Source organism: Schistosoma mansoni, chromosome 4 (genome assembly GCF_000237925.1).
Source record: "Schistosoma mansoni strain Puerto Rico chromosome 4, complete genome".
Classification (NCBI taxonomy): domain Eukaryota; kingdom Metazoa; phylum Platyhelminthes; class Trematoda; order Strigeidida; family Schistosomatidae; genus Schistosoma; species Schistosoma mansoni.
Window position 1 is genome coordinate 16,536,713 of NC_031498.1, and position 14,831 is coordinate 16,551,543.

At 37.7% G+C, this 14,831-nt stretch overlaps 1 protein-coding gene across 1 annotated transcript; it reads left to right on the top strand.

Annotated features, from left to right (window-relative positions):
* Positions 1-1,211: 1,211 nt before the first annotated feature.
* On the top strand, positions 1,212-9,335 carry Smp_171770 (hypothetical protein; the record flags this gene model as incomplete). Its single annotated transcript, XM_018796995.1, has 8 exons — positions 1,212-1,230; positions 1,266-1,321; positions 1,361-1,431; positions 1,474-1,551; positions 1,582-1,673; positions 2,626-2,702; positions 3,044-3,669; positions 9,287-9,335. The coding sequence occupies 8 exons, from the start codon at positions 1,212-1,214 to the stop codon at positions 9,333-9,335; spliced, it is 1,068 nt and encodes a 355-aa protein (XP_018652081.1).
* Positions 9,336-14,831: the final 5,496 nt, after the last annotated feature.

The following is a 14,831-nucleotide window of genomic DNA, read 5'->3' on the forward strand; positions in this document are numbered from 1 at the left end:
TACAAGGTAACAAAACCAGCTGCCGACTGTGGACTTTGATCAAGACGATGTACTAAAGGTCCTTAGCACTTCAGACACGGAAAAATCAACAAGACCGAATCAACTACATATCAGGTCATTTACTTTTTATACTGCATAAACTCTAAAGTATAGTTGAGTCCCAATGCTACTGTACGCTGATGCAAAAATCTGGCGAGAAACAACATTAGACGCAGATGCATGTGCACTACTGACAATTAGATGTTCAGATTAGGTGGTCTATGGAACGGCTGAAGCTTATCAACGCAGTCAAGTGTGTCTACATGCACATTGGGGATAAGAAAGTAAACAGTTACAGCATGTGGGGAGAGCCTGTGCACGTAGTACCGATCTTATGTTGGCAGTGAGCCATAATGTTAAGATCGCAGCCCACTGCCGCGAGGTCGCAGCTAAGAAGTTTAGGGCCTTATGGGCTTTAAGACGGTCATTTAAGTTATATAGTATTGTTTTCACTGTAATATAAACCTTAGTGAGATTCAAACTTGAAAGGTGCTTTCAGGCTAGTGCTCTTGTTTAAAAGGTGACTCGGGTAACCTGGAAAAGTACAGAGGGCAACTACCCGTGCAATTCCGAAACTCTAGGGTTTGACATACTAATGGCTAATAGCTACTCCTAACTTTGTCCTACCATATATTAGGAGGTGATCTAATTTTGGCGTATAGAATATTGAGATACTCTCTTTTTCTTCTTACCAGATTAAGACAACTCAGAAGACATAGCATACAAGTAAAAAAACGAAGAACAAACGGAACACCCGTGTTATACAAGTTTCCACACAGTTTTTGGAAGTTGAAATAAGAAAGAATGGAGCTGTTTATGTCTTTCCCGAGTACCTACATAGAACCTACTACGTTTTCGCCAAAGTCAATTTTGCGCCTTGGTTAGAGCGCGTACTTTAAAATAAACTAAAACAAATTATAATAAACGGTTCACAACTTTCTAACAACAAATAACGAAAAAGGATTTATAAAAAATTATTTTTGGCCTACACTTCGACACTCACTTCCTCACCTATCAGTTGATGATGAAGTCCATCTTATTCCGTGCATCCGGTTTTGAAATTCGCTACGAAACTTCGCCATTTTACAATTTCATGTATTTTAGTCCCTGTGTGGACTCGACAAGCTTGCCAATAGATTGGCTACTTTGGATTAAACGTTGTTTACCTCGAAATGAACGAATTATCCCAAGGTATTATCAATGAAAATGCTTATATATATATAAAGACCCAATAGAGGAAAGATATGAAATGCTTAAGAACTTGTGCAAACAACAGATCGTGGTAAGTGTGTTTGTCTTCCGGTTTCTTACATGTCTGAAGATAAATGAGACTCTGAAATCCGAAATCATTAAATTAAACAATATTATCCGCGTAGTTTCTAGTGAGAAAGAGTAAGTTCTCGGGTCTTCGTCAACTACGGCTTATAATTTTAGCTTACTACTGGATGAATTGATAAACAACCATTCTACTTGTCGAAACGCTGTCAAAGACGAATCTAAACCTTTTCAAAAGTAGGTTCCTGTCTGCCTGTAACACTTTAGATCGGTTATATCTGTCGGAAATAAACGTCCCGTGAATTTTTCCGAGGATTATCAGGACCTAAAAAAAATCAAGAGTGACCCGACTGTCGCTGGTAAGTCCATAAAAGTTATTTGTTCTCAATAAAAGACTTAAGTACCATGCTCTTTATCGCTGTACTTTATTAAGATGAAGTCCATTATCTCTGGGGTTTCTCTTTGACAGAACAGTTCGTCACTATTGATTGGTCTACCGAAAAAAGGCAAAATATGACCAAGACGACTTTTGATTATCAGTCTCAATAAATCTCAGATCATTGTAGATAAGTGTAAAAGTACCTCACATTGACCACTTATTTATGCAGTGAGATCCATGCAAATGAAGCAGCTTGCTAACCTCAATCGTCATTAGTCACCAGTCTTCGATGTATAACTATTATTCTTTGCAGTAACTAGTAATTAGTCACTATTTAGTATCCCTGTCTCATTTCCTGGGGAATTGTGCAAATGTAAGGTCAATCCATTTTCGACTAATGCGAGGTAACTTGTGTTCACCCAATACCACCAATCTTATTGGTAGTTGGTAGGTCACTAAGCTAATCTTAGTCAGTTAGTTATGATCAGCGTAATCTGGCACAAATGTACATCAGCCTGGATTCTCATATCACAAATCAAAGTGATACAAGTAATAGCAAAGGATTGGGAATTATCGTGAGAAGAATTTGATATCTAGAATATGGTTCTGTAATGAATTAAGAGGTATGTTTGATTGGGTACTGGAACTCAGAACCTAAAGGACCATAGAGAGTAAATATATCTGTGCCTCTATGATAATTAATGAATAATGTCATACATTGCTTTCAACCACTGATCATAAGTAGATAACACTGGTCCTGAAGATCCATAATTTTCACAATAGTTGCTCCTGTTCAGCAAACGTCACTTTAGAAGTGAATGAAGGAAAAGTAAAGTAACAGTGAGTCTGTTGTTATTGTGTTCTTTAACTAAAGTAAAACTTCCGATAAGAGTTTGAACTATAAAGTCTATTAATTCTTTTTTCATCCATAGATCGTAACGAAAATGCGGGTTTCCACAGTGACTCAACCAGTTTATCAGCTTTGAATTCAATCTCAATACAAGAAAATGTAAGTTTAAGTTAAGTTTACGTACTAAAATATTTATTCTTATTGTGTCGCTGATAGCCCTCATGCCCCAACTTATGGTTGTAAAATATACCTCTTTAAAGCTGGAAACACAAGTGGTTTACAAATAATTATTCATAGATAGCCTCAAAGTACTTGACTTTAACATAACCACTAAATATCCAATTCTAATACAAGACACAGAATACTGCTAGAAGATTTATCACTTGATGTTGTGACAATTTGTTTTCTAGGACGTATTATGCATTTAAAGTTATTTACTTCTCAAAAGAATGTTTTAATCCTGAACTTTTTAATAAAGTCTCTATTACTTCCCTGTTTAGGAAGACCGTTGGAATGCACATGACCAAATACAGACGAATCATAGTCATCTGTCTGGTCATTCATCTCTTATATCAACTAAACCCAGGTTACAATACCAAACTCCTTCAGTTCAATCAAAGACAAACATATCCGTTACTCCTAGTGGCGATAGTGAGATCTCACCACGGTTGCTAAGTTCTTCTGGAACTACTTTGAAATCGAGTTTGAGTAATCCAGGATCCCCGCCTACAATCACTTCAAATACTCATCTAGTCACACCAGTTGCTGCTAGTTCCAATAATTTAACTACTACTCAGCGACCAAACAGAGGTAGTTCTCTTGTAACTAATTCGTCAGTATGTCCTTCAAATCCATCAATTCCTTATGTATCATTCGCATCCCAAAGAACCCCTCCAATCGGTTCCCACTCAAAATACGTATCTGTAACAAACCGTCCCCTAAAAGTTGTTAGTTCTGGGACTGTGAATAATACAGCTGGTAACATCTTAAAGTCTGTAACTTCGCCTCCTATATCGCCTGGAATTCGATTGTCTGGTGGCCAACCAACAAGCCAGCGTATTTTAATTCAACCAAGCAACTGTAATGTTCGTTCGGTTGTCTTTCCTCGACAACAATCTCATGCAAAGTAAATCAGTTTCTGTGTTTATTGTTTCGATTATTTTTATCCTAGCATTTTTATGTAGTTTTAATCAGATAAAATAGCACATAAAAATGTTTTAAGTTCTAAGGCCTCGAAACATAATCTAGACATGATATCATTGAATTCTTTCAATGGGACATAGTGTTGTAAGAGCATATAAAGGAAGTCGATAATTATCCCGAAGATCTTGTAAAGAAATACCATCACTTATTTCTATTGTTCCGAATTGGCAGTGATAAGTGACATTCTAAAGCCGCTTTTTAATAACATACTTGATATTGTTGTAGGCTTGTCTGGTGAAAAACTTGCCGATCGTAAATATGTAGTCTGTTATAATGAAGTGACAAGTAAACTACTCAAATCATACATAATCAGTTAGAGGTCATTATTTATTTATATATTTCAACACATAAATATTGGTACAAAGGGGTACCGAATACATATGCGCCACACAAGTCACTTGATTTACGTGTGGGCTGTGATACTGCTCGAGTGCCCAGACTGAAGCACGTAGTTTTCTTAGGGGGCCACACATGGAGCCTTCGACCTAATGGTCTGATACACAAGGCAGTGGAGCAACGTCAGGAGATGTAGTCCCATGGCAGCAGGTGACCAACGATTGGTTCATACGACATTTGTTCTCTCAGGAGCGTGGAGCCCATGTGCACCATTGTTTTTGAATCAGGGTTTTCCAACTCATAATCAGTTGGAGGTCAACAGTTAGTGTATGACAAGTACTGTACATCATCAAAGCGTACTTATGAAATTAGTCAAATTTTGTGCCTAAATTCAATTTCTGATGAGGTATTAGGAGGTTTACGTCAGTGGTTATACTAATATGACAAGTAAAATCAATCTACACAGTGAGGACCAGAGTCGCGCAGGCCATTATTGGCTTCTTAGCTCTGTTATTGCCTCAATCTAATGAATAATATCGGGATGCAAATGGTTCTAATTAACCCTTATGAAACTCGTCTATCTAAACTTAGGCTATTTGATGACTGTTTGAACACCAACCCCACAAGTTTTCTCTTGTTTCGTGATAATACCATGTAAGTAATCCAGGGGTGTGTTTTGAGTGTATTGGTGATAATTATCCAATTAATATTACTTTTTAAACTATTACTTCAGTACTCTTATTTCTGCTTTTGTCTTCAACATCATCTTTTCGTTTTTGGGAAACACATCTTGATCCTTTATTTCACAAACCATTTTTGTATGGTGAATTTATTGAGTCACTGTGTCCCAGCAACATTGATGTGAACGTCAGTCAGCTTTGCATAAACATTGTAGAACTACTGTCAGTACTTCCTAGAAGTCCTTTCTTCTGATGCTTTTGTTTAAGTAACACATCTGTATATAAATAAAGATGCGTCTCTTAGTTTTCTGAAAAACGTTGTTCCAGTTGGCAGGGTAAGATTTGTTGACCTTTATTCATTACTGATGTTTCTCCATTATCAATACCATTTGTTAGTTCTCTCATTTCATTTTCATTTTTTAGTGATTCTTGCGAATTTGGGTATGCAGAGAGATGAATGGCTTATTTATAAAGTATCATTATGTATATTTGAAACTATTCCATATGATTGTTGTTATTATCATTATCATGTTAGTATCAAACGAACTAAATCTATTATTGTACAGTCTCATAAATATTTATTTGTCAATTCATACGTGAATATATTTCACCCTACTTTTCGCTCTTTTCATACGTATTTTGTAGGATGACATGGTTTTGGGTTGTTTTTTTCTGTAGCTCTATTGTCCACCAGTTCTCTCTGTTCTAATTTATGGGTGATAAGCATCAAACTTAGAAATAGGAGATATTCATAAGTTACTAGTATTCGTTCATTGGGTTCTGCAAACCACTGTTCGTATATTTTAGGATCCATTGAGTTAGCAATTCTGAAGCTAGGTGCAGAGTATTAGATAAGTACGACAAATCGATTGACGAGGTGGTGAATCTTTATCGACTGAAATGATTAGAACATTTATGACGTATGCCCATTCACTGACTACCTCGATGGGCATGGATGGCTGCGATAAAAGTAGGTTGGAAGAAAGGTGAGGGAGGCCAAACCAAAACGTGACATTAGTCCATTAAGTCGCTGGCTGTAGGTGTAGACCACTTGGTTGGAGTCTGTATGTTTATCGTAACTTTAAGTGACATAGCTCAGAATTGTTCACAGTGATGGCGGTGCATTCACTCTTAGTTTCTAAATTCCTCATAAGATTTTGTTTGTTCGTTCTCTAATTTCTATTTTCATAAATCATTTCTTCAATGCCTAATCTTTTCTGCTACCACTAATGCTGTTGTTACCTATACTATGGGATTTGTCCTGATAATTTCGTCTTCTTTTGTTAATGGTGTGTGGCAACCGATGTACGCATGTGTCACGTTCTGCGTTGCGTTCAACTGACTCTATAGTCTAAGGTTTTCTCAGCTAGTCGAGATGACACATTCTAAAACAACTTTGTTTCAATGAGTTGTTAAATGATAGAACTGTATGTACTTTTGATATTATATACATTCCGACTAGACTGAGAAAGATCCACTGAACAAGAGGCTGTATTCGAAAATGATGTACAACTTCAACTCAAAGCTAATCAAATGATTCCAAATAGTGTCATTATAGTAGTTTATCATTAATTCAGCGGACGATTTACTCATACACTATGCGTTATTTCCTTAGTCAGTCAGCTACAACGTAGGACCAGGCACATATATACATTGGTCAAGTTGCTACACCTCATTAGCATAACATGATGAACACTGAATTCATAGAAGTAGTTAGTTTAATCGTGGTTTAATATATGAAAGATTGTATATAAGGATATAGTACAGGAAGAAAGAAAGCAATTCTGATCTCATAGTTTAAGGGAAGACAAAGAGTGTATGCACCTACGCCATTGTGATCGATTCTGAGCCATGTCACACAGAGTCTCCAACCACTGGTTACTATTGTCACGTGGACCCCAACCAAGTAGTCTGCATCTACCAACATGGCTCAAACTAGAAGTTAGTGACTTCAAGGACTAATGCCATGTTTCGGTTTGCCCGCCCCTAACTCTCTTCCAACCATCCCTAACACTAGTCAGCATAGCGCGTCGTAGTAATCGGTGTTCAGGCATACGTAACACATGGCTCAACCATTTCGGTCGATGACGATTTACAACCTCATCGACTGATTTACCATCAATCCCTCATAACCTGCGTCTAACCTCATTTTTACTTACCTGGTGATCCCAGCAGACGAGAGCAATATTTCTTAGATGTCTGTGATCGAATACTTGTAACTTACGAGTATCTTCTATCCCTTGTGGTCACGTTTCGCAGCCGTATAGTAGAACAGAGTGAACTATTGCCCAGTATACTCGTCCCTTAATTGATAGACGGATATCTCGCCTTCGCCATATTTAACGAAAACCGAACGTGCTTTCTGAATCTGTGCAAAGATTTCGTCATACATCAACCCATTAGTGCTGATCAAACTCCCAGTTGTCGACGCGTTCGACTTCACTTCTTATCCTTAGTTCAGGTGTTGACATAGACCAGTCCTGGAGCAACAATTTACATTTGGAGGGGGACAAACATATCCCAAACATCCTTTCATTGTTACTCAGTGCTACCAAAGGACTCAGCATTTAGTCAGCGTCTTCACAAAACAGGACTATATCATCTGCGTATTTTAAGTCAATAACTGGACCTCGCGGTAGGAGATCGATGCCCGAAAATTCAGTCAACGAGAGCGTTATTTCGATCAGTGGGTCTATAGTGAAGTTAAACAAAAACGGAGATAGTGGACAGCCTTCTCAGACACCATAAGCTCTGACTCGACTGGTAGTGTTCGAGTAAAGAGCCTTCACAAGTTTTATGTATTTCTGAGGTACGCCTTTCAATGATAGACACTGCCACAGAACGTCTCGGTCTAGAGTCAAATGCTGCTTTTAAGTCAAGAAAAACTCCTTGTCTGACGCCGATAAGCATGTATGTGTTTTAAAATCTGACGGATGGTGAATATGTTGTCGATGCAGCCATGACCAGGTCTGAAGCCAGCCTGATTTTCTCGTATTTGCAGTTCACAAGTCTTAGGCGCCCGATAACTGAGTCTAGTATTTTAGACGTTATATTAGTAAAATTAATCCCTCTATGATTATCACAGGATCTTGACCCCTTCTTACATATTGAGACAGTCAGAGATTGTGACCAGTCGGGTGGGATTACGTCCAACTCCCAGATTTTACCTAAAATATTAGTCAACCTAATCGCCGAAATTGGACCACCATCCTGAAAGATCTCTGGAGCCAATCCATCTGAACCAGCTGCCCTTCCTCGTTTCAGATTAGTTATAGCTTTTTGAACTTCAGGTAGGGTCGCGGGGCCTACTTCAATGTTCCATTCAGACTGTCTGAGAATAGTGGGTAGTTGTGCAGTAGCTGAATGATTTATAGAGTACAGAGATATAGTTAAGAAAGATCTCTCGGATTTTGATAGAGTTTTGTTCTCTGAGCTGGATGGTTCGGTAGTGGGGCTTTCATCGTTCTTTTGAACGACATCATCAGTACAAACTTCGGGTAGAAGCGAAATGCTTGAATTTTTTCACATATGGTTCACAGCTTGTCCTGTACACCTCGATGAAAGCTCCATGACCAAACCATACAGTTCAGAGAACAAAACTTCATCAAAATCATCCACTTGAGCTACAAATCTCTATCATCTCAAGATCTCTCGGAAAAATGATGAAAGTATGACACTGATGTATTCGCTTCCTTCCTTGAAATACCTGAACGTGTAATTAATCACACTTTTGTTTCATTATCCTTTTCTAAAAAATAAAATAGATTGAGTTGTGCTACTGTGTATGTTACTTACCTCTGTTAGTTTAACTATCAACAAGAAAACAATTACAAACGTCACCACCATTCTATCTGTCTTGTATAAAACTAGGTGCGTTTATTGATATTTAGTTTTTTCTTCTTTCATTATAAGAAGTAACTAACTAAGATGATGTTTATAGATGGGTATCCATCATATTGTTAATATGGATTTTTTTTTGAGTTTCTGGTCTTAACTCCCTTATTCTCACACCCGTTTTCTATTTTGTGTTAGTGTAACATAATAATACATTCAGAATAATCAGTTAGGTAAGCTAGACCACCGGGGAAACCCTGGAAGCACTGGCCAGCCGTTTCGTCCTATTGTGGGACTCCTCAGCAGTGCGCATCCACGACCTCGTCTCGCGAGACTTGAACCCAGGACCTACCAGTTTCGCGCCAGAGCACTTAACCGATAAACACCATGGGATACCGACTCAGTGGTCTATCGGTTAAGTGCTCTGGCGCGAGACTGGTAGGTCCTGAGTTCGAGTCTCGCGAGACGAGGTCGTGGATGCTCACTTGTGAGGAGTCCCACAATAGGACCAAACGGCCATCCAATGCTTTCAGGTTTTCCCTGGTGGTCTAGCTTCAATTGACGAACGCTTTCAACGATGAAAATACTAAATCTCCACAAAACCCCTTCTGATAATAACTAGATAAGCGTCAACTATGGGGCTTCTTTTTTCTATAAAGGTCTGTATTTTCCCATTGTATGATATTTAAGACTGTGTTCTCCCGGTTTTCGTTTGTTACGTGATCACTCAGAGTATTGATACCTCTATGTTCACCAATAGATACAAGTTTTGGGTACATTTTCTTTAACTTAGTAATTTACTGGATAACTGTACTGTTTACTTTAATCAATATGAAATAATAATATTACTTATACTTCGATAATAATCACGGAAGTATTAATGCAATGTGAACGACTGGAATTATCCAAAACTGTCTATTGTAAACACTTCCAGATGAGCGTTGTGGATATTTATTTTATTTTATTTAAACACAAATATTGGTACAAAGTGGCACCAGATATATATGCACCGCACAAATCTCATTTGAGGGGGCTGGAATACTACCGTCCAGATGCCCAAACTGAAGCAGGTGGTTTAATTAGGGGGCCACACCCGGAGCCTTTGACCTAAAGGTCTGATCCACAAGGCAGTGGAGCATCGTGAGGAGATACAGTCCCATGGTAGCCAGTGACGAACGATTGATTCATACGCCATTTGTTCCCTCAGGATCCTGTAGTTCATGTTCACCATTGATTTGGAATGGGGGTTTTCCAACTCCCCTAGGTGGACTTTCCATGTCCACCAACCCGGTTAAAGCGCTGGACATTCGCTTTTCATCCTCTCAATTTCGTAAACAACAGTAATTGCACGAGAAGGTATTGAGTAGGACTTCCCTGACAGAGGCTATATCCGCGTGGTCATGTGAGAGCATTACGAGAGGGAGAGTGAACTCTCCCCACTCTCGGCCGTACCAGGGCATTTGGGGGCTTGTTAATAAACTGAGCTGAAAATTGTGTTCATACAACTAGAAATCTAAATATCTAAACTGAAAATAATTCAAGCTACAGAACTAGCTCAGTTCATAGTCAACCACGTGTATATAAAATGTATAATTATGTGTGTTAAGTTAATAATAATTAACAAGTAATTAAGTAACTAATATAAGTGGAATGATTCCGTTATATCATGTAGCTTTGATTCTTGCTATGCCGCGTACTACTAGACTACTTGAACGATCGAACCCGCAACATCGCAAGAGAGAAGACTAGTAAGTAGGAATTTTATTCCCCAAAACAGTATCGATCATGGTACAAAATTGTCAGGTATTTATAGTTTTTAGTAGAAACGGAATCATCATTATAAGCAAAGATGGATAGTGACTAGCAGTGGAATCCAGGACGCGCGTTTCGTCCTATTTGGGACTCGTCGGCTGGATGTACCTGTACCTCAAAGTTGATGTTCACTCTGGGACCCAAACCTAGTATCATTCACTTCAAACACCATCGTGTTATCCACTCGGCCACTGAGTCCTGTGAATTAAGGCTATATCGAGGCAATACACACAGTATGCACATATGCCAATTAGTGACTGACCCGTTGCAGTCCTAACACATCGATGGGAATATTCAAACGAACAATAATAAATGAATTGAAATCATCATTATAGTTATCCAATCCGCACACAAGGAGTTATCAGCATTGCCCAATAAGGAAGCTACACGTAGTGATTCTAGAATATTCTTCCAAAAGCTGATTGGATGGAATATGTTCGGCTCCTTCTGGGATGATTAATTAACATCATATACAGAGAACATAAATTAACAAACTTTCCTTAGAAATTTGTTATAATAATGGGTTAAAACAATAAATACCGTTTACAAGTCTTGGTGTTAAAGTAAATGTCGCTTCAAACATTATACCCGTTAAATAAGTCTCTAGCTTTCTGAACTCTGGGGCCTAGTATACAACTCTGTATTGTTTGTATGAACTGATGATTCTTTTTTAGTTGATGTCTGCCTGATTTTGAATTCTGAATACGGTACTTTCATTAGTGCTCATCTAGTTTTTCTTGGCCTAACACTGGGATTCAGGTACATCTCACTAACAAGTCACAAAGAAGATGAATTGGGTGACTTTGATTCTAATGTTAGTCATGATGCTGAAATATTGTGCTTTCAGCTAGGAAATTCATCGAATGTAATGAATCCACGATAATTTCGAAGGATCTAACATGGGTTGATAAATAGCTAGGACGAGAAAATCACCGCTTGTAGAACAAGAACTTTTTATAGTCAAAATACAACAGACCGATAGGTCCTGGGTTTGAATCTCGTTAGGCGGGATAGTGGATGCGCACTGCTGAGAAATCCTACAATGGGACGAAACGGCCGTCCAGTGCTTCCAGGTTTTCCATGGTGATCTAGCTTCAATTGACTCATGATTTCAACTATAAAAACCCTTGTTTTTTAATATAGGTTAATGAGTTGAAAACATAATGGTAAAACGATAACCTACTCTCAGCTTTGAATAATACTGGATATGATTTCGGAATTACTTAATTTTTATTATACAATTAGTACGCTGATCATTTAAATCAAGAATCTGTCTCTGAAAATGTTACAAAATGTAACAGTTACGTAGCTAACGAGTTTTTCAATGTTGTTAGTCGATATTTTTTACTGCACGTCGGGATCACCACAGAAGACGCCACAAGTATTTGGAGTTTGACAACGCCTTAACCAGTAGCACCTTCTATAATCGAAACGTGCCAACTCAGTAAAATAAAAAGTCAGAAGCGAAGAGATTCGAAGATATATTTGATAGGCTATTAGTATATCGAAAAGTGACTGATCTAAACTGGCTAGCGGTTGTAGGAGAAATTGAGCACAGCGTACCCACTCGTGATCTGGTCGATATTCAGTGACCCAACTGCCGGATGATTTCGCTAGGGCTCAGTGACATTTCACTGGCCCTACAGTATTTCCCTTACACAAACTCATTTTTTCTCACAGGAAGATCAAGTTTTGTACTGTTTATTTAACAGATCATCGATATTTTTTATAAACGATCTCTCATAGTTGTCATAATATTCGTGGGTAAACTCACTGGAAGTTTAACAAAATGACGTACTAAGACAACAATCTAGAAAAATACAGAATTATTCAAGCAATTATGTAATATAAAAAGCCTAATTATTATTCAGTTCGTTAGTAATAAGCGATATGGTTTGCTGTTGAGTTTTATCTTTAACCAAACAGAAACGTATCCTCATCGATTTATGTGTTTCAAATGAGATCTCCTTAAGAAGTCAGTCAGCTACAACACAGGACCAGGCACATATATGCATCGGTCCAAGTTACCATACCTCGTTAGCACAACAAGATGAACACCGGATTCATAGAAGTAGTTAGTTTAGTGGTAGTAGTATATAAAAGATAGGTTGTATATAAGGATATAGTATAGGAAGGAAGATAGATATGAAGCAACTTTAATCTCATAGTTTAAGTGAAGATAAAGAGTGTATACATCTGCGTCAGTGTGATCGATTCTCCTTCAGAAGAAGTAAGGGTTTTACGTGATTTCGTTCTCACACTATGTTACTTAAGCATATTTTGATTAAATAAACATTGTCGTAACAGTCTTAAGTGGTTAAAGCACTGTACAAATGTATCCTCTCTGAGGTTCTTTAAAATTTATAGGCTGTTTGGAAGTGATTTTTTTTTAATTTTGCAAACAAAACCTAAACGTCATTGTTCATGTGTATTGGTCGTTTGGATATCCTTATTGATTTTGAGATGGTGAAGATTTATAGCTAAGGTAGATGACATCATCACAAACTTCTACCTGAAGTTTGTGATGATAATGTCGTTCAGAATAACGACTGCTTCTGGTCAATCTTTTTTGGTGTATATGGACCTGTACTGGTTGCTCCTATGTTGCCATTAAGCGAGAAGCATTTTGGGAAAAGATGAATGATGACTGTTAGAGGAATCTAAAATACACGTTTCTTCCCATTTGGGACTCCTCAGCTGGTTGTGCCTGTATCTGAGTTAATGCTTGCTTCGGTACTTGAACTTGGCCAACGGGTTGTGTAATTATAGCCTTAGGCATCAATTAGAAGATCCAAATAATCAATACATATGAAGTAGAATCCATTCAATGCACAAGCCAGTGGTTACATGGACTCAATGACTAAGCGGATAATGTGATAGCGACTGAAGCGAACGGCACTATTTTAGTTTCGAAGTGAGATTTAGGTACATCTATTTGATGAGTCTAAAATAGGACGAAACACGCGTCCTGAATCTCCCTACTAGCCACCATCCGTCTCTGCTTGGTTTCACGGCGTAAGATAGATTTACAGAACTGAAGTATATATCGTTGTTTTCATTTTTGATCTGATAACAGAATTCTGTTCCCATATTTATTTGTGGCAGATAAAACAAAACTGAATAGAAATGATTATAATTTTGTTGCGTACGTGTTCTATTCATTTATGGGTGTGAAGTTCAAATGCAATTCTTGGCTAGATATTTCTCCGTGGTTATTACCGTCATATAGATTTCAAACTGAAGGTAGCATTAATAATCATAAGACTATTCCATACAATCCAGATATGAATTTTTTCGCGGATACAGTTGAGTGACCGATATATCAATTATAACAAGTCGTGGTAAGTTCAGTGTACTTAGGAGAAGGAGAAGGTAATCTAACAGAATAGTTTATTTGTATGAACAGTTGCATAACACGAAGAAAATATCTTACCGTAAATAATCTTAAGAAGCAAAGTTTTTGACAAAAGTTCTTATAAATAAAGTTTCAACGATCCCTGTGGTAATTCTGAAGAACAGACAAATAAAACCACGTCTGTTGTGAGATAGGAACTCACTGAAGACAATTGGTGAACGGTTGCTAAAACTTCGTGGATTGGTTGAAGGTAGACATTAACAGTATTGGATGCTAGGTCTTGGTCTATCGGTTAAGTGCTCTGGAGCGAGACTGGTAGGTCCTGGGTTCGAATCTCGCGAAGCGGCCTTCCAGTGCTTCCAAGTTTTCCTTGGTGATCCAGCTTCAATTGACTTATGAATTCAACTATAAAATTATTAAAATCTCCACAAACCCCTCTTACGATTTTCACAAGTATCAATTTTATATATTCATAGTAAATATACCGATGCGTTTTTTAATGACAAATATGTTGTCAGTATAATTCAGTTCTTATGTGGTGTGGGTTACTTATATCCATATAAGTAGTATATGGTGATGATTAGGCATAGAATGTATTTTGGCAGAAGATCGATAAGGAAAGAACAGAAACGAAGCGCAATCGGTATGAAAATTCATGAACAATCAAATCAGAGAAGATGAACTGATACTTACAGAAGGAACAGTGAAGATTGAGACAATTGATGGTTATTTTGTAAATTAACTGTTCATTGTATGGTTATCAGATTTTAGTGAGATAGTCTATAATTGTCATAAACATATTTGATTTTCTCCACCCATGTTCTGTTCACTGCACTTATGATATTCAGCGCTGATATTTCTGATAATAATCATTATTTCCAGGTTACTGTGTTGTCTTATATCTTATCCCCCTTCACAGTGATTCCTCAAAACAAAATCTTAGTTTATGATTTTTCTTTTAAAATCAATAAATTAAGTCAATCTATTAAAATCCAAGTGTTCGAATACGTGACACCGTCAGCAACATTCTAATGTGGGAGAGAACGATCCAGATTCCAGTGGAGGCAG